Source organism: Rhinoraja longicauda, chromosome 6, assembly GCF_053455715.1.
Source record: "Rhinoraja longicauda isolate Sanriku21f chromosome 6, sRhiLon1.1, whole genome shotgun sequence".
In the NCBI taxonomy this organism is placed as follows: domain Eukaryota; kingdom Metazoa; phylum Chordata; class Chondrichthyes; order Rajiformes; family Arhynchobatidae; genus Rhinoraja; species Rhinoraja longicauda.
This window is the reverse complement of record NC_135958.1, coordinates 80,208,131-80,233,348: the sequence shown is the minus strand read 5'-3', so window position 1 is coordinate 80,233,348 and position 25,218 is coordinate 80,208,131. Positions and strand designations below refer to the sequence as shown.

General features: G+C 44.6%; 2 protein-coding genes across 4 annotated transcripts in view; one reads left to right on the top strand and one right to left on the bottom strand.

The window, feature by feature from the left end:
- Positions 1-7,105, bottom strand: part of LOC144594653 (mitochondrial Rho GTPase 1) — a 70,838-nt gene extending 63,733 nt beyond the window's left edge. For all 3 annotated transcript variants that reach the window (XM_078401454.1, XM_078401451.1, XM_078401452.1), the window contains exon 1: positions 6,771-7,105. In XM_078401454.1, coding sequence (XP_078257580.1) covers positions 6,771-6,807 — 37 coding nt within the window. In that variant the 5' untranslated portion in view covers positions 6,808-7,105. The remainder of the gene's footprint in view (positions 1-6,770) is intronic.
- Positions 7,106-10,027: 2,922 nt separating this feature from the next.
- The window catches only part of LOC144594654 (sodium-coupled monocarboxylate transporter 1-like), a 37,781-nt gene continuing 22,590 nt past the window's right edge, over positions 10,028-25,218 (top strand). The window contains exons 1-8 of the mRNA XM_078401455.1: positions 10,028-10,173; positions 10,293-10,354; positions 13,735-13,874; positions 16,856-16,921; positions 17,375-17,426; positions 18,945-19,012; positions 20,480-20,634; positions 24,213-24,353. Of these exons, the coding sequence (XP_078257581.1) occupies positions 10,028-10,173; positions 10,293-10,354; positions 13,735-13,874; positions 16,856-16,921; positions 17,375-17,426; positions 18,945-19,012; positions 20,480-20,634; positions 24,213-24,353 (830 nt within the window). The remainder of the gene's footprint in view (positions 10,174-10,292; positions 10,355-13,734; positions 13,875-16,855; positions 16,922-17,374; positions 17,427-18,944; positions 19,013-20,479; positions 20,635-24,212; positions 24,354-25,218) is intronic.

Here is a 25,218-nt window from a genome sequence, read left to right as displayed (position 1 = left end):
GGCTTGTCTACACTGGAATTTAGAAGGATGAGAGGGGATCTTATTGAAACATAAGATTATTAAGGGATTGGACACGCTAGAGGCAGGAAACATGTTCCCATTGTTGGGGGAGTCCAGAAGCAGGAGCCACAGTTTAAGAATAAGGGGTAGGCCATTTAGAACAGATGAGGAAAAACTTTTTCACTCAGTTAGAAATCTGTGGAATTCTCTGCCTCAGAAGGCAGTGGAGGCCAATTCTCTGGATGCTTAAGAGAGAGTTAGATAGAGCTCTTAATGATAGCGGAGTCAGGGGTATGGGGAAAAGGCAGGAACGGGGTACTGATTGTGAATGATCAGCCATGATCACATTGAATGGCGGTGCTGGCTCGAAGGGCCAAATGGCCTATTCCTGCACCTATTGTCACAGCCTTTTATCTTTTCATCTCTGACTATTAACCAACCATTTGCTAATCAAGCCCCTCTTACCACCCGTTACTTGCTCGCCCCCACCTCTCTTCCAGCTCTCTCCCCCCACTACAATCAGTCTAAACAATGGACCGATCCAAAATGCCACCTATTCATGTTCTCCAGAGATGCTGCCTGACCTGCTGAGTTACTCCAGTACTTTATATCTTTTTTGCCTCTGATGCAATTCAAAGCAAGTGTAACAAAACACAGGGCGGCCCACAAACTACAGCATACCCACAAACAAGGTGGCCAAACCACCTACAAAACTCTATTAAATAGTCTTTTATAACGGCCAATTTCCAATCCGCTAACCTGTTCTCAATCCACAACAACATACTACACCAATCCCAACCAAAAACCCTGCAGGTAGAGTGAAGTTCACACCAGTTCACTGTAAACATGATTACAGCTACTGCACCTCTGAACAATAAATACTCTCAGAAAGATAATACTGTTCAGAAGTTCAGAAAGCCATTGTTAACTTATCTCTTCTGATATGGTCACCAAGGAGCACTTTCCAAACGAAAGCTTGGGAGAAGATTACTTAAATTGCGGTAACTGTTCTACAAGTGCATGTAGCAATCAATTTGCCGGTGAGCCGTTTCACGCTATCTGTCCCTGGTTGATCTCCTTAAATCGAATGATAAACCATATCCTTGAGCATCATTCCCTTCTGTTTAAATTAATTATTAAATATTGTTATTTATCCTGGAGGACTGCTAAAAATGGAATAGTACTGAATTTTCAAAGCTACATGTTATGAAGACTGTTGATTCTACCATCGTCATGTTGCTCAACCTGACTCCCGGTGGGAATCCTCTCATCCATGTTCAAAGCCCATTCCAACCGTACAGCCTACAACTCCGCAAACGTGCTGCTCTCCAGTCAATTACAGCGCCACCGTCTTGTTGACAAGTCCCATTTCCCAATTCATAATAGAGTTATAGAATCGTTGAGCAGAGAAGCCTTCCCTGCATGAAGTTTATAATTAGTAACAAAAGTTGATTTATTGAGACCGCGCGCGGGGGAATGGTGAGTAGGGTGTGCCTAAAATTGTCGCCCTATCGTGTACCGCGTGGGATCAAGGGGGGCGCAAGCAAACAATGGAGGAACAAACAAACATACGGGGGAACAAACAAACATCCAAGCAAACATACAGGGGACCAATCAAGATGAGAGTTTTCGTAACATACTAGACCAAGTGGACCCCTTTTTGCCAAATCCATTGAACGAGCCACAATTCTGATGACAGATCAGTGACCTAAAACATGTCTCTCTCCACAGATCAGTTGTCGTGCTTAGTAGTTGCAACATTTTCTGCTTTTTCCCCCCATTATTCTGCCTAGCCCTTCATAAAAGCAAAGCAAATTTAAGACAAGATGCTCAAAATCATTAATTGCATAACATTGTGTTTTTTTCTCTCCAGTTTTTTTTCCTTTTACATAAATATTACTGGTTGCAGAATTTTATGTTTTCTTGTCCGAGTCTACATGCCTGTGATTCTGTTGCAAGGAGGATTTTCATTGTACTTGTACCTCACCGCACTTGTGCATCTGCCAATAAACTGAACTTGAACCACCAGATGGTGCCAGCAATGGCTGCCTGGCCAACAGCTTGTCTGTCCTTTCCTTCTTTGTGTCTGTTTTGTATGTGTTAAATGTATGTTTTTTTGTGTTCTTTAGCTTGTTTTATGTCGGGGGTGGGGAAAGGGAGTTAGGGGAATTTTTTTTCTAATCTCTTACCGCGACGGAGATGTGATTTTTTCCGTAACGTTTCTCCATCGGCACTGCGGCCTAACATCGGGGAGTTGGCGGCCTTTGCTGGAGATCGACTGGGAGCTCCATCGCGGGAGCCTGCGGATTTACCATCACAAAGTTTGCGATCCCTGTCGGGGGTCGTCTTTGGGGCTCCAACCGTGAGAGCCTGCCAAGTCTTGAACAGGTCCCGAAACATCACCCATTCCTTCTCTCCTGAGACGCTGCCTGACCTGCTGAGTTACTCCAGCATTTTGTGAATAAACACACTAAAGTAGTTATCTCTTCACTGCACTTTAGCTTGCAAGATAGTTGCATTCAGTTGTACTACAATTATCTTGAAGTCACTTTCTCATAGCTAATTAGGTTGGGGCGACACAAGCTGATCTTGCCAGCAATGTGGATTTTGAGAATCGAGAAAACAAAAAGTTTATTAAGTTTAAAACTGAGGTGAGAAGAAACGTTTTCACCCTGAGAGTTGTGAAATTGTGGAATTCTCTGCCACAGAAGGCAGAGGAGGCCAATTCACTGGATGAATTTAAAAGAGAGTTGGATAGAGATCTAGGGGCTAGTGGAATCAAGGGATATGGGGAGAAGGTAAGCACAGGTTACTGATCATGGATGATCAGCCATGATCACAATGAATGGCGGTGCTGGCTTGAAGGCCCAAATGGCCTCCTCCTGCACCTATTTTCTATGTTTCTATGCAAGTCCAAACTTTTAATAGTTCTTCCCAACTGGTGTTGGTAACATGTACCAAGTTTGTGTGTAGCAAAGACAGGTTGCATATTTACAATAAAGTGGGGCATAAAAGGCATTACGAAATGTGCAGTTAATGAATTTTATGAAACCAGTTACATCATGCAAAGCTTTTGAATTGTAAGCTGTAAAATTTCAGCCACTGAATTCAATAATCCTGTATAGTATAATAAGCTCCACCATGCTGGACTCCTCATGGAATCTGATTAGTCTGTCGCACCCAATTGACCAACCAAATCACAGGAAAGCTGAACAACAATCTGAAGCCATAAGTAATAAATAATCTGCTCCACATTTTCAAATATTTGATTACTGGTTGCAATTTATTCCACTCATTAAGACCGCACTATGCACGAGTACGTTTTTAATTCTGATTAATAGATTTAGGACAGTGAGGAAGGCTGTCAAAGGACATTGCGGGATTTGGATCATCGAACAGAGCTGCGCTTTGTCAGGTCAAATGCAAAGGGAAAGTATACAGTAAAAAATAAGCTCCTCAAGAGCAGTGATATACAGTGGGACCTTGGGGTCCAAGTCCATAGCTCCCTGAAAATGACAACACAAGCATAGTGGTAAAGGAGACATTCGGTAAGCTTGCTTTTATCAGTCCAGGCATTGAGTACAATATTACAATATTAAAGAAGTCATGTTTCAGCTTTACAAAACTTAAGTTAGACCACATTTGGAGTATTGTATGCAATTTTGATCGCCCCATTACAAGGAGGGTGTGGAAGCTTTAGAGAAGGTGCAGAAGTGGTTTACCACATTGCTGTTTGGATACAGGTTATTAGCCATAAGGAGTGGTTGGACAAATTTGGATTGTTTTTTCCAGGAGCTTCAGAGGTTGAGGGAGACCTGATATATATAATATGAGAGACATGGAGAGACAGTCACATCCTTTCCCCCTGGATGGAAATAACAAAGATTAGAGTGTATAGCTTTTAGAGGAGGAAAGTTTAAAGGAGATGTACAGAGCAAGTTTTTTTTACACATAACTTGGAACACCTGCCAGGGGTCATGATGGAAGCAGATAAGATAATGGCATTTAAGAGACTTTTAGCTAGGCACGGATATGCAAGGAACTACAAACTTAGTTGCACTCGAGACTTCAGTCTTTGGTTTTGTTTTACACTAATATTGGTTTTTTTCATTTATTTATTTTTTTGTTTATTATGTTATCTATTGATTACTGTGTTTACAGACCTGTTGTGTTGCTGCAAGTAAGAATTTCCTCATTCCGTATCGGTGACAATTAAACACTCAACTCTTGCAATGGGGGATTATAGATCATGTGTAGGCAGAGTTGATTAACTTGGCTTCATGTTCTGCACTGAGATTGTAGGTGAAGGGCTCTATTCCTGTGCTGTATGTTCAATGTATATTTCAGCATGAACAAGCAAAAAAACTCTTTATATGTATTACCTGTATTATGCTGCAATCTACGTCACTATTATACAATTGCTATAGAATTTACTTGAACTCCTGTCAAATAACCAGTTTTATTCTATGTTGCCCACGGCCCATCACACCCACAGTCCATCAACAATACCCTGTGGCTTGCACGTGCATCAGACATTAGTTAAACCATTTCCTGGCCCACGATTTGTTCATTGCGATGATTTCTTGGAAGTTACAAGATTGTGCCAGAACATGGCAACGTTTTGTCCAAGAAGAGGATCTATTTACAATCATTTCACACTTTTACGTGTACGAGTGTATGTATAGTACAATGTGACTAGATAGCATAAGGAACAAGGAATAATAAACTAAACAAGACACGGGGTAGGCAGAGAATTAGTAGAATGGTGCGTGGTATATGCAGAACCACATAAATGCCTCAGGTTGTGGTCAATGGTCGAATGTAATTCTACCTAGCCTCGGGTGTAATGCAGAGAGCAGATGTTGTGACTGTTGGTGGTTCCCACTCGAACATCAATTCAGTCACTATTATTCTGATGGCACTTCTTCCTCCGGGTCTCGACCCAAAACGTCACCCATTCCTTTTCTCCAGAGATGCTGCCTGTCCCCCTGAGTCCCCCTGAGTTTTTGTGTCTTTCTTCGGCTGAAACCAGCATCTGCAGTTCCTTCTTACACACTGCAAGAATGATCCACTGAAATATTCTAAGAACAAACATTCCCTTTTGACATCCATTATACAAACTACCCTCAGAACCTATCACGGCTGCTTAGTTCAGATGTAGCACCGACCCAACTGATCTAGATCTTGTTGTAAACTTAGATATCCTTCCTCACTGTCTACTATAAAACCAACGTAGCTGTCAGCTGCAATGTTGGGGGAGTCCAGAACCAGGGGCCACAGTTTAAGAATAAGGGGTAGGCCATTTAGAACAAAGAGGAAAAACTTTTTCAGTCAGAGAGTTGTAAATCTGTGGAATTCACTGCCTCAGAAGGCAGTGGAGGCCAAATCTCTGAATGCATTCAAGAGAGAGCTAGATAGAGCTCTTAAGGTTAGAGGAGTCAGGGGGTTTGGGGAGAAGGCAGGAACAGGGTACTGATTGAGAATGATCAGCCATGATCACATTGAATGGTGGTGCTGGCTCGAAGGGCCGAATGGCTTACTCCTGCACCTATTGTCTATTGTCATCTCTGGAGAGAAGGAATGGGTGACGTTTCGGGTCAAGACCCATCTTCAGACTAGGCAAAGGGAAACGAGAGATAGTCTGACTAGTCTGAAGAAGGGTCTCAACCTGAAATGTCACCCATTCCTCCTATCCAGAGATGCTGCCAGTCCCACTGAGATACACCAGCATTCTGTGTCTATCTTCGGTTGAAACCAGCATCTGCAGTTTCTTCCTACACTGTAAGGCAGCAGCTCTACCAGCTGCCCCACTGTGCCCCCTCGTGATCTTTTGATCCAAAGGTGAGAGAGCTACCTACTGACTAACAGACAGATACTTGTTCAGGAAGTGGAAGGAGAGGCTCAGGACCCATAGGGAGACAAATAGAGATAGGTAAGATAAATTCTAAGACTGGGGAAAATGGCTATAATTACACTCCATCCCTCAGAGACTATTGGATAAGTTTGAAACATGTTTTTCTACCATGTAATTTGCCAACTATTAAAATGAGTGGAGAAATGGGAAATCTCAGCGTCAGAAGAAGTCTTAGGTCAGAGCCAGAGAACAACAGCAGTTGGCGTTCAGGGGGGACTTCAGAACAGCTGATCTACCCCACGGTGACAGCACACGAGGTTGGTGTGGGTGGAGTGCACCAAGCATGAGTCTCACACCACTGACACTCAGTGCACAACCACGCTGAAAAGAGAAAGATGCCGGGATGGCACTAAACCGTGAAGGGTTACAGGGAAAGATGCCGCGAATCCACCCGCCCGCATGGAGGAATTTGGAGCAAGGGGGAAGAGCTACAACAAGAGAATTAATTGCAAAGCTAAAAATATGTAAATTCATTCCCGAATAGGAGAGGAGAATGCATGTGTGCTCGTCTGCGTCCTGGCACCGTCCTTGCGGCCCCGGGGCGCTCCCAGGCCGGGACTTGAGCCGGTGGGAAGGTCATTGGTGTGGGGACATGCTCAATGGAGGGAGGGGGGAGGGAGAGGGGGAGAGGGGGAGGGAGGGAGGGGGAGAGAGGGGGAGAGAGGGGGAGGGGGAGGGGGAGGGGGGAGGGGGGAGGGGAGAGGGGGGAGGGAGGAGGGGAGAGGGGGGAGGGAGGAGGGGAGAGGGGGGAGGGAGGAGGGGAGAGGGGGGAGGGGAGAGGGGGGAGGGAGGAGGGGAGGGAGGAGGGGAGACCCCCATGTCCCTGGGCCCTGCACCCTCCCCGCTCCCCACTCACGTTCTCCAACCAGCAGAATCCTCACGTCCTTCCTCATGGCGGCCGCCGGGCCCGGGCAGGAACGGAGCCGGAGCCGGGGCCCGCACAGCCGGGAGAGGCCTCGCCCTCGGAGCTGCGGGGAGACTCGGCTCGGGGCCCAGGCCGGGTTGCTCCTTCTCCTCCAGGCGGGAATTGGCGGCGGCGGCGGCGAACACTCCCTCCTCTCCTCCTCCCACCCAGGAGGGTCAGGCTTCCTTCAAAGGCGGCCACAGATCGTGGTTACTCCCCGCTCCATTACCGCCCCGGGTCCCTCCTCCTCCTCCTCCTTACAGTCGCCGTCGTTAGCTCTCCGTCCGTGCGCGCGCGCCCCCGACATCTGCGCGCGCGTGCTCTCGACATCTGCGTGCTCGTCCCCGCCACCGACAGCTGCGTGCGAGCGCGTGCTCTCGACATCTGCGTGCTCGTCCCCGCCACCGACAGCTGCGCGCGCGCCCCCGCCACCGACATCTGCGTCCGCGCCCCCGCCAGCTGCGTGCGCGCGCGCCCCCGCCACCGACATCTGCGTCCGCGCCCCCGCCAGCTGCGTGCGCGCGTGCCACCAACAGCTGCGTGCGTGCGCGCGCCCCCGCCACCATCCATGCCAGACGTGCACACGCCCGGCCTAGCGCCCCAGGCTTCACCTGGGCACCACACAACAGGGGGAGGGGGGGAACATAGACATAGGAGAAACGGGCCCCTTACATGGACTGAATTACCTTGGATGGCCGAAGACCATCTTATCTCATGGCAAGGAGTAGGACAATTGGTCATCTGTTTGGTATCACAAAACACTGGAGTAACTCAGCGGGTCAGGCAGCATCTCAGGAGAGAAGGAATGGGTGACGTTTCGGGTCGAGACCCTTCTTCGGACTGATGTCAGTCTTCACTTGGGCGCCTTACAACATAGGGGGGGGGGAAACATAGAAATAGAAAAAACTGGGCCTTTACATGGAGTGAATTACCTTGGCTGAAGACCATCTTATTCTATGGCAATGACCCGAGGAGTAGAACAATTGGTCATCTGTTTGGTATCACAAAATGCTTGAGTTACACAGCGGGTCAGGCAGCATCTCGGGAGTAGAGGCAGCATCTCAGTCTGAAGAAGGGTCTCGACCCGAAACGTCACCCATTCCTTCTCTCCTGAGATGCTACCTGACCCGCTGAGTTACTCCAGCATTTTGTGATACCTGCAATTTGTACCAGCATCCGCAGTTATTTTCCTACATTCCTGGTCATCTGTTTGGCATCTCTACAAGAAGATAAGTGTAGAGACATAGAAAAAATAGATGCAGGGGTAGGCCATTCGGCCCTTTGAGCCATTCAATATGATCATGGCTGATCGTCTAAAATCAGTACCCTGTTCCTGCTTTCTCCCCATATCCCTTGATTCCTTTAGCCTAAAGACCTAAATTTAACTCTCTTGAAAACATCCAGTGAATTGGCCTCCACTGCCTTCAGTGGCAGAGAATTCCACAGATTCTCTGGATGAAAATGTTTTTCCTCATGCTTACAACCCAACAGTGTGAATATTGATTTCTCTTGCTTCAAGTAACCTTTGCTTACCGCATGTCAAAAACCTTGGCGTGATATTTGACTCTGCATTAAAGTTTGACAAGCAAGTCAACGCTGTGGTAAAAGCCAGCTTCTTCCAGCTTCGTACCATAGCTAAAATCAAACCATTCCTCCAATTTGACAACATTGAAAAAAATCATTCACACATTCATTTCCTCCCGCCTAGACTACTGCAACTCCCTATACACTGGGATCAGCCAATCATCCCTGTCCTGCCTGCAATTGGTCCAAAACGCCGCAGCGAGACTCCTGACGGGGACCCGTAAAAGGGACCACATCACCCCGATGATTCTGGCCTCTCTCCACTGGCTCCCAGTACGATACAGAATCAACTTCAAGCTCCTCACATACAAAGCCCTAAACGGGCTTGCCCACCCCCGCCCCCCCCCCCCCCCATTTAGAAAATCTTCTAACCCACCACTCTATCTCCAGGTCCCTCAGGTCGGCCGATTTGGGGCTACTCACTATCCCGCGGTCTAGGCTTAAGCTCAGGGGTGACCGCGCTTTTGCGGTTGCAGCTCCGAGACTGTAGAACAGCATCCCTCTCCCCATCAGAACTGCTCCCTCCATCGACTCCTTTAAGTCCAGGCTCAAAACCCATTTCTACTCCCTAGCGTTTGAGGCTCTCTTAGGGGGCGCTGTGAACTGTTTATGTATGTGCTGTTATGTTTGTGTGCCATTGTATGTTCGTTTCTTAGTACCTGAACTGATGTACAGCACTTTGGTCAACGTGGGTTGTTTTTAAATGTGCTATACAAATAAAATTGACTTGGCTTGACTTGACTTCCCTCTCTCTCGGCCCCTGGAGTTCTGTTACTCATTCTGTTCCTGGTTTTAGTGCTTGCAATGTGGCCTCTGCTACATCATGAGAGACCAAGCGTAGACTAGGCAACCCTTTCCAGCGCATCTGTGCTCTGTCTGCAATGGCCATTTGGAGCTTCCAGTTGAATGCAATTTTAACTCACTTTATTGCACTTACCTATCTGCCCTTGGCCTTCTCCAATGCCACGGTGAGACCAAACTCAAACTAGAGGAACAAACACCTCATATTCTACTTGGGTGACCACAACTCAATGGTAGGAACATTGAAACATAGAAAAAATAGGTGCAGGAGTAGGCCATTCAGCCCTTTGAGCTAGTACCACCATTCAATATGATCATGGCTGATCATCCTAAATCAGTACCCTGTTCCTGCTTTCTCCCCATATCCCTTGAATCCGTTAGCCCTAGAAGCTCTATCTAACTCTCTCCTGAATACATCCAGTGAATTGGCCTCCATAGCCTTCTGTGGCAGAGAATTCCACAGATTCACAACTCTATGGGTGAAAAAGCTTTTCCTCATCTCAGTCCGAAATGGCCTACCCCTTATTCTTAATCTGTGACCCCTGGTTCTGGACTCCCCCAATATCGGAAACATTTTTGCTGCATCTAGCCCGTCCAATCCTGTAAGATTTTTATATGGTTCTATAAGATCCCCTTTCATCCTTCTAAATTCCAGTGAATATAAGCCCAGTCGATCCATTCCAGGGAATGATTTTCATGCATATAGTAAAGGAAAAACCGGCTGTTCAGTTCTGAATGAACCTTTAGACTTCTTATCTGATTATTGTCAGATTTATTGGGTTTCATTTGTTCTGTTGAACATTTACCTTTGCAAAGGAGCAGCCATGGAAGGCAAAAGTGTTTTCCAAGTCTGGGATTATGTTGTTTTTATTTCTATGGTGCTTGTGTCTGCTGCAATTGGTTTTTTTTGTGCTTTTAAAGACAGTAGGTCTGGACGGGAATCAACCGAAGAGTTCCTCGTGGGAAACAGGTGGATAAAGTTTGAATGCTTGTTAAAATCATTATTTCCTTATAGCCTTTTATAGTTGGAAAATGATCCAGAGATCATGTCATTTGGAATTTTAAAAGTTTGTTTCATTTTTTTAATAGACAGATCTCCGCATATCCAATTGCTCTTTCATTGGCTTCAAGTTTCTTGTCTGCGATAACAGGTATCCGTACATTGCACTGAAAAAACTCTGGTAATTGTAGTAGATAAACATATTTACTTCACATTGTATATTGCTAAGCATCATTGAAACTGGTCTGTGAACATGTTAAGATGAGAGGTCCCTTTTAATTAAAATGTACTTTTTATTCTGCAGGTGTTAAGTGTAAGATCCGTTCTCTCATAAGCTTTAGTGAGTTCACCAAAAACTTGGCGCTCAGCCACCAATCTTGTGCAAATGTCAGGCAGACACAAAATGTTGAAGTAACTCAGCGGGCCAGGCAGCATCTCTGGAGAGAAGGAATGGGTGGCGGGACCCGCCCCCTCCCCTGACATCAGTCTGAAGAAGGGTCTCAACCCGAAACGTCACCCATTCCTTCACTCCAGAGATGCTGCCTGACCAGCTGAGTTACTCCAGCATTGTGTGAATAAATACCTTCGATTTGTACCAGCATCTGCAGTTATTTTCTTATACTACTTGTTCTCACGTGTACCAATTAAGGGATATTGAAATTCGAAGTACCATACAGCCATACTAAAAAAAAGCAACAAGCCACACAACTACACAAAAATGTTAACATAAACATCCACCACAGTGGATTCACCACGTTCCTCACTGTGATGGAAGGCAATAAAGGCCAATCTACTTCCCCTTTATTCTCCCGCGGTCGGAGCAGTCGAACCATCTGCAGTCGGGGCGATCGAAGCTCCAGCAGCCAGCAGTCGAAGCTTCCGCGTCGGGGCGGTCGATGCTCCTGCGGCTTGCAGCTCCCAAAGTCGGTCTCCAACAAAGGCCGCCAACTCCCTGATGTTAGGCCGCAGTGCGGACGGAGAAACGATACGGGAAAAAATCACATCTCCGTCGAGGTAAGAGATTTTTTTTTTAATTCCCCCAACCCCCCCCCCCCTCCCCACCTCCCACATAAAACAAGCTAATGATACATGAAAACATACATTTAACACATACAAACAAACAACAAAGAATATGACACCACTATCATATCTGCACCTCCACCACCTTAGGCTGTGCAAAGCCAGTTAGTTAGATATAATACTAAATCATTTTTTCTAAATTTACTTTAATTATAAAGGATGTGATATTTTGTTTAAGGTATCCAATAGCAATGACAACCCGGGGCAAAACTGGACAAACATTCACATAAAGTCTGCATATTTATTTCTGATGAACAAAAAAACCTGATTAAAGAGGCATATTAAGTAGCATCGTAAGAAGAAAGTGAGGAAGAGATTTGTAATTATTGTGAAACCAAGCAAAACAATAATGAGTAGATCAAATGCCTCAGAGCCTATTGCAGTAATAAAACTGTTGTGATTTTTGTTCTTGTGTGCACTTTATCCCATATATATATAACAATAAAACTCTCGAATGTGGCTTTCTCAGCACCTGTTAGATAAGTTTTAGCATAGGAGACGTTTATGAACATAGATACAAAGTGAAGAGCATGTGGGTGCCCGCCACCTAAAGTAGAGAAGAAGATGTCTGATGGGTCTTGACCCGAAACGTTGCCTATTCCTTCTCTCCAGAGATGCTGCCTGTCCCGCTGAGTTACTCTAGCATTTTGTGTCTATCTTCAAAGATTTCTGGAAGTGGTTTAACAAAGTGGACGTCACAATGGCACAGAGGTAGAGTTGCTGCCTTGAAGTGCAAAGGACCCGGGTTAGATCCCGACTACTGTACGGAGTGCTGCCTGTTCGGAGTTTCTACGTTCTCCCCGTGACCTGCATGGGTTTTCTCCGGGATCTCCGGTTTCCTCCCATACTCCAAAGACGTACAGGTTTGTAGGTTAGACACAAAAAGCTTGAGTAACTCAGCGGACCAAACAGCATCTCTGGAAGAAAGGAGTAAATAACTTTTTGGGTCATTTGTTGTGTTTATCTTCAGTTTAAACCAGCATCAGCAGTTCCTTTCTACACAGGTTTCTAGGTTAATTGGCTTGGTAAAATTGTAAATTGTCCCTAGTCTGTGTAGGTTAGTGGTAGTGTGCGGGGATTGCTGGTCAACCCGGACTCGGTGGGCCAAGTGTTTTTTCGCTGTTTCTCTCAACTAAACTAAATTTTAAGAATAGCTCCTCAACCAGCTCTCATCCACGTAAAGATAAGTAACCACCAGCCCCCAGTTTAAACATTAATTTTCTCCACTAGTACTCCGGTACTGGAATGTTGTGCAGTGCAGTATTTTGCCAAGGTTTCTTCCTAAACCTCTCGCTTCCCTTGCCCACGAGAAAAGATAGCAGGCACATATGAATGAGATCTTAAATCATCCAGTCATGGTCACATGACATTCATTTTTTGTTGTTGGATTAAAATCCTGATGTTCCTAACCAGAAGAGTTGCTGGTGTATTTTTATCACGTGCAGTACAAGGAGAAGAGCTATCAACATCTCAACAACAGATAGTTACAGAATGAATCTGATCTTGTTATATATTGCAAGATTTCGTATAGATAATAATAATAATAATAATACATTACATTTATATAGCGCTTTTCATATACTCAAAGACGCTTTACAGGGATTTAGAGAACATAGGGAAATGAATAAATAGATAAATAAGTAAATAAGTAAACGAACAGAGAAAGGAGACAGAAGGTGAGGTGACCTTCAGTGGTTGAAGGCAGTACTGAACAGGTGAGACTTCAGTGATGTTTTGAATGTGGTGAGTGTGGAGGAGTCTCTAACGGTTTGGGGTAGTGAGTTCCATAGGGTGGGAGCAGCGATGGAGAAAGCCCTGTCCCCCCAGGATCTGAGTTTGGTCCGGATGTGGGGGGATAGGAGATTGGCAGCAGCAGAGCGGAGGGTGCAGGTGGGAGTGTGCCTGTGGAGGAGGTCGGTCAGGTAGGATGGGGCCAGGTTATGGAGGGCTTTGTAGGTTATGAGGAGGATTTTGTACTGGATTCTCTGGGGGATGGGGAGCCAGTGGAGTTTGTAAAGGACGGGGGTGATATGGTCACGGATCGGGGTGTGGGTGAGTAGACGGGCAGCGGAGTTTTGAATGTATTGAAGTTTACTGATGATTTTTGAGGGTGCGCCATAGAGAAGGCTGTTGCAGTAGTCCAGACGGGAGGTGATGAAGGCGTGGGTGAGGGTTTCTGCAGCTGTGGAGGAGAGGGATGGACGGAGACGGGCAATGTTTTTGAGGTGGAAGAAGGCTGTTTTTGTGATGTGTTTGATGTGTTTGTCGAAGGAGAGGGTTTGATCAAAGATGGTCTGTTAATAACAATTTGGAAAAACTAGTTATCCACATGCTCAGTTGACACATATGAATCCTGTATTCTGATATTAGCTGACAATATTACAGTAGATTTACAGGTATATGAAAATGTAAATGTGTTTTTATTTAATGAGCTTTCTCTAATTTTTACAGTAATTGGAAATCCAGCTGAAGTTTACAGCTTTGGGATAATGTTTCTGATGTTTGGCTTCACCTGGTTCATTACAATGATAGCCACTAGTCTGATCTACATTCCACTGTTTTACAGACTAAATATAATTAGCATTTACGAGGTAAACAGTTTTTAATTTTCACTTCCAGTTTCTAATTTCTTCCCATTTAGTACTTGTTAACGAACTCTTAGGAAGGGTCTCCACCCGAAACGTCACCCATTCCGGTGGTGCAGGCTTGAAGGGCCAAATGGCTTCCTCCTGCACCTATTTTCTATGTTTCCTTCTTTTCTCTCCAGAGATGCTGCCTGTCCCGCTGAGTTACTCCAGCATTTCGTGTCTATCTTACGTCCTCTAGCTCGGTACGCTGCAACGTTTCAGGGGGAAACACAGTAGACTGCAAATGCTGGAATCTTGAGCACAACGCGACCTGCTGGATTAACATGGTGGGTCAGGTAGCATTTGTTGAGGGCCTGCAAGCTGGCTGTTGTGCACCACAGCAATAACTAAAATGGAGAAACTTTGAAACAGCCATTTGTATGGAAATCATGTCCTGAACACTGCTAATTTTTCTGCCTTTTAATTTTAGATTTTCATAATCAGAACTATTTATCAATCACTAAATGTAAATCTTAGACCTTCACTTTCAGTTGCGTCTACACACATACAATTTTTGCTTGCTTGATCAGGGCAGAAATGGTAATGAGTCCATCACATCTCCACTTTCGATGTGTAATTAATACTTCTCTTTTGGATCATTTCAAACGTAAGGGATGCCTTTTATTCCTGACAACAGAATACAGTGTGGAATTATATTATATTTTATATTTCAGATACAGCGCGGAAACAGGCCTTTTCGGCCCACCAAGTCCGCACCGCCCAGTGATCCCCGCACATTAACACTATCCTACACACACTAGGGACAATTTTTACATTTTTACCCAGTCAATTAACCTACATACCTGTACGTCTTTGGAATCTGAATTTTTTTGACTGGGAGCCTGAGTAATTGCCACTAGAGCAATGGAATCTTCAAGCCAAAAAGGTGGTGCTAAGACTTTCTCTAGAAATTTATTCACAAAATGCTGGACAATAGACAATAGACAATAGACAATAGGTGCAGGAGTAGGCCATTCAGCCCTTCGAGCCAGCACCGCCATTCAATGCGATCATGGCTGATCACTCTCAATCAGTACCCCGTTCCTGCCTTCTCCCCATACCCCCTCACTCCGCTATCCTTAAGAGCTCTATCCAGCTCTCTCTTGAAAGCATCCAACGAACTGGCCTCCACTGCCTTCTGAGGCAGAGAATTCCACACCTTCACCACCCTCTGACTGAAAAAGTTCTTCCTCATCTCCGTTCTAAATGGCCTACCCCTTATTCTTAAACTGTGGCCCCTTGTTCTGGACTCCCCCAACATTGGGAACATGTTATCTGCCTCTAATGTGTCCAATCCCCTAATTATCTTATATGTTTCAATAAGATCCCCCCTCATCCTTCTAAATTCCAGTGTATACAAGCCCAATCGCTCCAGCCTTTCAACATACGACAGTCCCGCCATTCCGGGAATTAACCTAGTGAACCTACGCTGCACGCCCTCCATAGCAAGAATATCCTTCCTCAAATTTGGAGACCAAAACTGCACACAGTACTCCAGGTGCGGTCTCACCAGGGCCCGGTACAACTGTAGAAGGACCTCTTTGCTCCTATACTCAACTCCTCTTGTTACGAAGGCCAACATTCCATTGGCTTTCTTCACTGCCTGCTGTACCTGCATGCTTCCTTTCATTGACTGATGCATTAGGACACCCAGATCTCGTTGAACTCCCCCTCCTCCTAACTTGACACCATTCAGATAATAATCTGCCTTTCTATTCTTACTTCCAAAGTGAATAACCTCACACTTATCTACATTAAACTGCATCTGCCATGTATCCGCCCACTCACACAACCTGTCCAAGTCACCCTGCAGCCTTATTGCATCTTCCTCACAATTCACACTACCCCCCAACTTAGTATCATCTGCAAATTTGCTAATGGTACTTTTAATCCATTCGTCTAAGTCATTAATGTATATCGTAAATAGCTGGGGTCCCAGCACCGAACCTTGCGGTACCCCACTGGTCACTGCCTGCCATTCTGAAAGGGACCCAGTAGTACTGTGTGCAGTTTTGGTCTCCAAATTTGAGTAACTCAGCAGGTCAGGCAGCATCTCGGGAGAGAAGGAATGGGCGACGTTTTGGGTCGAGACCCTTCTTCAGACTGAAAACATTTTATCCGTTTCAAAATTAGCGTGGAATGTGCTTATGTGGACCCAGAAGATTAAGGGGCATGGGATCCATGGTGACTTGGTGGATTAAATTCAAAATTGGCTTGGCTATAGAATAGTCGTGGATGGGTGTTATTCTGACTGGAGGTCTCTGACCAGTGGTAATCCACAGAGAACAATGTTAGGATCTCAGTTGTTTGTATATAAATGATTTGGACAAAAAATGTAGGTGGGCTGATTAGTAAGTTTGCAGATGACACAAAAATTGCTAGAAGAGAGGAAAGTTGTCAACTGATGCAGCAGCTTGTAGATCAGTTGGAAATAAGGGTGGAGAAACGGTAGTTGTTTAATCCAGACAAGTGTGAGATGCTGCATTTCGCAATGAAATGAAATGTAAATAGGATATTGGGGTGCAAGTCTATAGCTCCCTAAAAGTGACTAACATAAATGGATAGAGTATTAGAGGGGGTGTACGGCATGCCAGCCTTAATTGGTCAGAGCACTTAGTATAAAAGTTGGCAAGTCATGTTGCAGCTGTATAAAAATTTGGATAGCCCATAAGTGGATTTGTTGCAGATGTTTGTCAAGGTGCCCATAAATAGTTTAAATTGTGGAATAAATTCTATTAAACTCGGTGATGATATGCATGCATTAAAAATCAAACTTTGCAAGAAAACTAATTGTAGTATTGTAAATGTCATGATTCACGCCAGCCTTACTGGTATTAATGAACCTCTGGAGGAAGAACACTGATGGTGAAGTTGGCTCAGAATAAAGTAATCAGGGTATGGTTATGAAACATGATCAATGCTGAAATAAATCTTGTTTCCCACAGTATCTCAATAGACGATTTGGACAGTTGGTGAGATATCAAGTTGTTTGTTGCTTCTTGATATATATGGTAAGTTCACAAATAAATTTAAGAAAGCTTTTAAAATTGTAAATGATTGCCATTGGTTTTAATATTTTTATAGTTCCATGAGATAAACTGGCATAATGTACATTTCCTCTTGCCCTTTCTTTACATAAGTGGACTTTGCATCTAGCACCAATGCCAATATTTTACCTTACCACCAATCTTTGGATTCGCAAATTTCCCCTAAATGATTTGTAATGACGACATGTTTAAACAATTAGCAGTTCTGGTCTGCTCTGTGTTTTTACGTGAAAAAAATGTGGTTTCTTACTATTTTGTTGCACTGGTAATTATCTGGGGCCAATAAACAGGAAGCTTCCACCATCCAACTGCCCAGGATATTAATTAGAAGAAGATTAAGTCAAGTGGATATAAGGCTGCTCCTTATTGTGTGATTAATTTCTCTTGTCGGTAATATGATTTTACTTTACTTTACAGTTCTTATACCTTGGTATTGTCACTTACGCGCCATCTTTAGCACTAAGCCAGGGTAAGTGACATACTTTCTGATGATGCTTGCTTTTTGTTAATGCCCATTCCATTTTGCACTGAGCATACGAGAGTTGCTTAAACAGAAGAGTGCAGGCCATCCCTTGTGGATAGCATACTTGTGAATCAGGAGCATTAGAGCTCTGCTGCCACTCCAGAGAAAACGCGCACAAGATTCACCGCCATACATTGAGTGCTGACATTTTGGATGAGATGTTAAAAAGGTGGTTCTTCCTCAAGTACCAGCCAATATTTAACCCAATATTTAATCTATCTTTTTTGAGGGGTGTGGGTATTTTTAATGTCATATTTAATGTGATTGTTTGGTTTTGAAACAATTACTATTCTATGCTATTATGATTAATGATATTATTTTGATTTAGTGGGTATTTACACTTTCCAAAAAATTGCGTAATAATAAATCCCTTGGATAATAATCATCTCTTTCTATTTAAGGAGATGGACAAGACATTGCAGTGGGACAGGCAAATTCAATGGAGAGAAGGAATAGGTGACGCTTCGAGTCAAGACCCTTCTTCAGACTGATCGACCCGAAACGTCACCCATTCCTCTCTCCAGAGATGCCGCCTGTCCCGCTGAGTTACTCCAGCTTTTTGCGTCTATCTTCGGTTTAAAACAGCATCTGCAATTCCTTCCTGCACCTATCAAGTTTAGCTGTTCATTTCCCATCACAGGTGCTACCTGACCCGCTGAGCCCCTCCAATAGATTGTTTTGTTTTCCCTTTAAGTCATTGCAAATGTTTCTGGAGGCCTAGATTTGAATTTCACCATGATCTAATTTCATTTATATTTAGTTTGGCATATAATTTGGAATGATTAAGATGGAATCAATAATGCTGACCATAATTCTGCTGAATGGTCTTGGAAGCATCTTATTCACTAAAGCCCTTATGAGAAGGAAAGTTGCTGTCGGCAGTTTAATCTTTGTGACTCCAGCCCCGTAGTAATGGGATTGAGTTTTAACTATCGTCTGAAATGTCCCAACTTTAGCTTAGTTCAGTTTAGAGATACAGCACGGAAACAAGCCCTTCGGCCCACCAGGTCCGCGCCGACCAGCGATCCCCGCATAGTGACACTATCCTGCACACACTAGGGACAATTTTTACATTTACCAAGCCAATTTACCTACATAACTACATCTTTGGAGTGTGGGAGGAATCCGAAGATCTCGGAGAAAACCCACATGGTCACAGGGAGAACGTACAAACTCCGTACAGACAGCACCCGTAGTCAGGATTGAACCTGGGTCGAAGGCGCTGCAAGCGTTGTAAGGCAGCAACTCTATCGCTGCGCCACCGTGCCGCTCACAAACTACAAAGCTCATGGGCAAGTTGGGATGGACAATGAATTCTGGCTTAACTTACCTATGGCCACTTTCTTGCAATGAAGAAAACAAAAGGGATGGTCACATTGCTGCAAGTTTTATGTTTCAGTTCTGGTAATTTCTCATGAAATAATATTTAAGTAACATAATTTTTTTTCTCAATTTCTTTTACAGTTACTGGAATAAATTTGTGGGTTTCCATCGTAACAACTGTTTTTGTGTGTACACTGTACACAGCACTGGTAAGAAATGGATTTAAATATTTACTGGAATGGGTAGTTATGAAGTTAGAGTTACAATCTAATTTAACACAAGAGGCACTTGAAGCCCAGGCCAGGAACTTTGAATCAGATGAATTGTGAGATCTTTAGGCTTGAGTTTTCATAAAGTCATGCCGTCAGATAGTGTGATAATATTTGAACTCACTTGCAGCCATCCAGGGGAAACACTGCAGGCACTGAGGCAAGATGGGCTGTTCAAGCAAAGTTGCACAAATGAAAATTGGCAATTTCAGAGGTGGTTAGAATATTGGCAAATTTAACAGGCCAGTTTCCTCCAAAATGGATTTGAGGTCCATATTTTATAAAAGATATGAGTTTTATCAGATTATTTAACCTATCAGTTCATGGCAAAGGAATAAAATGACAGTCTGTTCGATAGTTCAGGTAGCTGTGATGATGAGAATGTTTTGGTTTGGTTTTAAACAGTGATAACAGTAGAAACAATTGGTAATAGACAATAGACAATAGGTGCAGGAGGAGGCCATTCGGCCCTTCGAGCCAGCACCACCATTCAATGTGATCATGGCTGATCATTCACAATCAGTACCCTGTTCCTGCCTTCTCCCCATACCCCCTGACTCCGCTATCCTTAAGAACTCTATCTAGCTCTCTCTTGAATAGGCCAGGGAGGTGACTAGGTCTTTGCTGTCATGTGGTAAGCTGCACAATGTCATGGTCCAGACTACTCTGTGTAACTTGCAGCATGGGAGCAGGTTGTTTGACTCATCTAGGTTGGTTTCTTCAACCGCATACAGTTTGTTTTTTTGCCATGTGTACCGAGGTACAGTGAAAAGCTTTTCCTTGGGAGTCTATAGTTGCTGGGAGTGTGGTAGAAATCCAGTTTATTTGGAAACTGTAGAGATTCTTGACCCGAATAACCACTTCAGGCCATGTGTATTTTATATCCTCACAATTTAACGTGTTAAACTTAAAATATATTTAAATCGTACATGAGCGTCAAGGAAAAGATGTAATTAGAGTCATCGAGTCATAGAGTGATACAGTGTGGAAGCAGGCCCTTCAGCCCAACTTGCCCATGACGGCCAACATGTCCCAGCTACACTAGTCCCACCTGCCTGCGCTTGGTCCATATCCCTCCAAACCTGTCCTATCCATGTACCTGTCCAACTGTTTCTTAAACGTTGGGGTAGTCCCAACGTCAACTACCTCCTCTGGCAGCTTGTTCCATACACCCACCACCCTTTGTGTGAAAAAGATACCCTCAGATTCCTATTAAATCTTTTTCCCTTCATCTTGAACCTATGTCCTCTGGTCCTCGATTTCCCTACTCTGGACAAGGGATTCTGTGCATCTACCCGATCAATTCCTCTCATAAGTACCGTTTTTAATTTACAAAGCTTTTTTCTTGCTTTATTCACCTCAATGGTTGCCATTGATTTGAATCTATTGGTTATAATTTCTTCTCAGGGTGGTATCAAAGCTGTCGTGTGGACTGATGTCTTCCAACTTTGCGTTATGTTAATCGGCCTTCTGACTGTCCTGATCCAGGGATCAATTCATATTGGAGGGTTTGAAAAGATTTGGAACATTGCTGAGAATGGTGGTCGCATTAATTTTTTAGAGTGAGTATTTTAGTGCATTATCGGTTGAAAAAATGGTTAAAATCTATATGGTCTGGCATATCTTCAAAGGATCTGGTCAAATCTGCAGTCCTACCACATCCAAATTTAATTCGGGAGGAAGAAGCTCAATTTACATCCCTGTCATCAACGATGCCAGGACTCAGCATGTGAATGCTAAATAAAGGCCGGCAGTATTTACACTTTATTAGTTGCTGGGAAAATGTTCCCGATGTTGGGGGGGGAGTCCAGAACCAGGGGTCACAGTTTAAGAATAAGGGACAGGCCATTTAGGACTGAGACGAGGAAAAACCTTTTTCAACCAGAGAGTTGTGAATCTGTGGAATTCTCTGCCACAGAAGGCAGTGGAGGCCAACTCACTGGATGTTTTCAAGAGAGAGTTAGATTTAGCTCTTCGGGCTAATGGAATCAAGGGATACGTGGAGAAAGCAGGAAGGGGCAACTGATTCTGGATGATCAGCCATGATCATATTGAATGGCGGTGCTGCCTCGAAGGGCCGAATGGCCTACTCCTGCACCTATTTCTTTTCCATGTTTCTATGTTTCTGCACTCATCATCTAGTAGCGATGTCAAACGGATGACCAATTATCCTGGGGTCATTGTTTTGAAATAAGATGGTCTTCAGCCCAAGTAATTCACTCCATCTAATGGGCCCAGTGATGTTGTGCAAGGCCTATGCTCTAGAAATGGCCACACCTCTGGCTACACTGCTCCATTACAAATGAAATACAGAAATATACCCATTTATATGGAAAATCACCCATTTATGCCTTCTTCATACAAATTAAAATGTATTATTTCTCCATGAATCTATAATCGCCAAATTGCTGAAAACTACCAAGGAACAGTGCGGTAGATATGTCCCCTTGTGAGACAGAGACAGATTAGTTTTTGGTGTCTACACCCAGGGTGCATTGAAATTTTTTGTTCACGACGTTCGCAGGGTAAAGAATATCCACATAGTAACGATAAATACAAGAATAAATATGAGTGGAAAACAGCAGAATATTGCAAGATTGTAGTACAAAGCCAAGTAGTGGGAAAAAACCCCGCAGTAACTGAATGGGTCGGGTTAAGAGTGGGAGGCCTGGCAGCACCTCTGGGAAGCGAGTGTGAAAGAGGTGATTGGTTCAGCAGTATGATTAGCAGTGCGTCAGAAGCTGTTCGGATGCATGGGCTTTCAAGCTCCGGCATCATCTCTCCCGGAGGATAAGAGAGAGAAAAGGGAATGGCCTTGGTGAGAGGCATCCTTGACAATACTGCCGGTCGTCGTGTTGCCGCGCACCGTAAAGATAGACTGGATGGAAAGAAGTGACAAGCCTATGATGGACTGGGTGGTGTTCACCAGTCTGCAGGTTCAGGTGGCCAACAGCAGAGCAGTTGCCATTCCAGGCTGAGATGCATACCATCAGAACTCATTCTACAATGTATCTGTAGAAGTTTGAGAGAATCCTCATGGACATGATGAATCTTCTCAGATGCCTATGAAAAGAAATACGTTACTGCACTTTCTTGATAACCACACCAAGTTAAGCTGCTGGTGATTATAGACGCGTAGTAATGTTGACCATCTCTACAGCACCTGTTGATGAGGACTGGGACGTGTTCACCCCCTTGCTTCCTTCGGTCCACCAACTCTTTCATCTTGCTGACATTAAAAGGCTAGGCTGTTGTCCTGACACCATGGCACAAGGTTCTCTATCTCTGTATTGTATTCCATCTCATCGTCATTGTCGATCTGGTGACAACTGTGGTATCATTGGTGAACGTAATGATCGAGTTGGTTTATTCACAAAATGCTGGAGTAACTCAGCAGGTCAGGCAGCATCTCGGGAGAGAAGGAATGGGTGACGTTTCGGGTCGAGACCCTTCTCCCGAAACGTCACCCATTCCTTCTCTCCCGAGATGCTGCCTGACCTGCTGAATTACTCCAGCATTTTGTGAATAAATCGATTTGTACCAGCATCTGCAGTTATTTTCTTATATATATGATCGAGTTGGTGTTGCATTTGGTCGCCTAGTCACGAGTGAGCAGCGAGCAGAGCAAGGAGCTGAGCGCATAATCCTCAGAGGCACCAGTATTGAGGGGCAGAGTGGAGGGACTGTCATGACCAATTTTAACCATCTGAGGTCATAAGGGATAGAATTAGGCCATTCGGCCCATCAACTCTACTCTGCCATTCAATCAAGGGCGGCACGGTGGTGCAGCGGTAGAATTGCTGCCTTACAGTGAATGCAGCGCCGGAGACTCAGGTTCGATCCTGACTACGGGCGCCGTCTGTACGGAGTTTGTACGTTCCCCCCGTGACCTGCGTGGGTTTTCTCCGAGATCTTCGGTTTCCACCCACACTCCAAAGACGTACAGGTTTATAGGTTAATTGGCTGGGCAAAAGTAAAAATTGTCCCTCGTTGGTGTAGGATAGTGTTAATGTGCGGGGATCGCTGGGTGGCGCAGACCCGGTGGGCCGAAGGGCCTGTTTCTGCGCTGTATCTTTAAATCTAAATCTAAAAAATCATGTCTGATCTATCCCTCCCTCCTAACCCCAATCTCCTGCCTTCTCCCCATAACCTCTGACACCTGGACTAATGAAAAATCTATCTCTCTCTGCCTTCAAAATATCCACTGACTCGTCCTCCACAGCAAAGAATTCCACGGATTCACCACCCTGCCAGTCAGGAAGTCCAGAAACCAGTTGCAGAGGGAGGACCCAATGCTTAGGTCCAGAAATTTAGGGATGAGTTTATTTGGTGTAATGGTGTTAATGGGCGAGCTGCAGTCAACAAGTAGGATCCTGCCATAGGTGTTATTGTCAAGGTGATCCAAAGTTAAACGTAGTGCCAAGGAGATGGCATCCTCTGTAGACCTACATTTCCTGCATGTAAATTGCAAGGTCTAGGTAATCTGGAAAACTGATCAGATGTGGGCCCTAACAAACCTTTAAAAGCGTATCCTTATCTTTAGTTTAGTTTAGAGATACGGCACGGAAACAGACCCTTCGGCCCACCAAGTCCGCGCCAACCAGCGATCCCTGCACACTAACACCATCCTACACACACTAGGGACAATTTACACATACACCAAGCCAATTAGCCTACATACCTGTACGTCTTTGGAGTGTGGGAGGTAACTGAAGGTCTCAGAGAAAACGCATGTGGTCGCGGGGAGAACGTACAAACTCCGTTCAGACAGCACCCGCAGTCGGGATCGAATGCGGGTCTCCGGCGCTGCTAAGCGCTGTAAGGCAGCAACTCTACCACTGCGCCACCGTGCCACCCCAATGATTGTGGTTGATGTTAGAGCTACTGGTCAGTAGTCATTGGGAGAGATCACTTTATTTTTCTTCGGTTTCATGATCAAAATACCCTATTTAAACTTCCCAAATGTCATCCTTAACCTGCCTTTACTCCAAGAGTGTTAGGTTCCTTCTTGCTTCAATTGAGCAGGTAAGTAACTGGTCATTTTTACTTTAGAATGATCAATTTGCTAATGTTGGAGAGACAGGGGAGGCCTAATGATGATTTGAGTGGCTGATCAGGTAACATGGGATTATTTTTCCAGCTTTGATCCTGACCCTAGGAGGAGGCACACGTTTTGGACTATAATAGTTGGAGGCACATTTGGATGGACAGCAACATATAGTTGTAATCAAGCGCAGGTACAAAGATACCTTGCCTGTAAGAGTGAGAAAGAAGCCAAGAAGTAAGTCGCTCTTGATAAAAGTAAGTTGCCATGGTAGCTTATCACAATCACTATCACAATCATACTTTATTAGCTAAGTATGTTTTGCAGCATACAAGGAACTTCATTTGCCACACAGTCATAACAATAAAAAGCAACAGGACACTCAAAATACATTTTAACATGAACATCCACCACAGTGACTCCTCCACATTCCTCACCATGATGGAAGGTGAAAAGAAAGTTCAATCTCTCCCTTCTTTGTCCTCCAGCGGTCGGGGGCCTCTAACCTTCCGTTGACGGGACGATCTTGACTCCCATAGCCAGCGGCAGGCCTTCCTCGTCGGGGCGATCAAGCTCCTGCATCGGGGGGGGAGGGGGGGGAACTCAGTCCCCCCCGAGTCGGCGATCTACCCCGGGCCGGGGCTTATAGACCCTGTTTAATCCAGACCTCCAGTAATGTCTTGCATGTTCCCCTGTGATCATGTGGGTTTCCTCCAGTCGGTCCAGTTTCCTTCCACATCACAAAATATTCAGCTTAACGGGCCAGTGTAAATTGCCCACAATGGGAGGACGAATAGTGGAATCTGAAGGAAAGGGATGGAAATGTGGTGAAGATAATATGAGATTTAAGCCGCAATTAAGGAAAAACAAAGGCATCATAGCATCAATTTGGAAAACTTTTGTCATTGGAGTTAAAGCAGTGGAGATGGGGGAAATTGGGAGAATGGAGTGGAATTCTTTCAGAAATCCGGAAGGGGAAGGGAAGTCAGGGATGGGCGGAGAGCAGGGTGGAAATTGACAGCAAATGTAAAGAAGTTTTCGAATTCTGTGTGAGTTCATGAAGCAGCACTATAGTCTATGTGATGGAAAAAGAGTTGTGGCT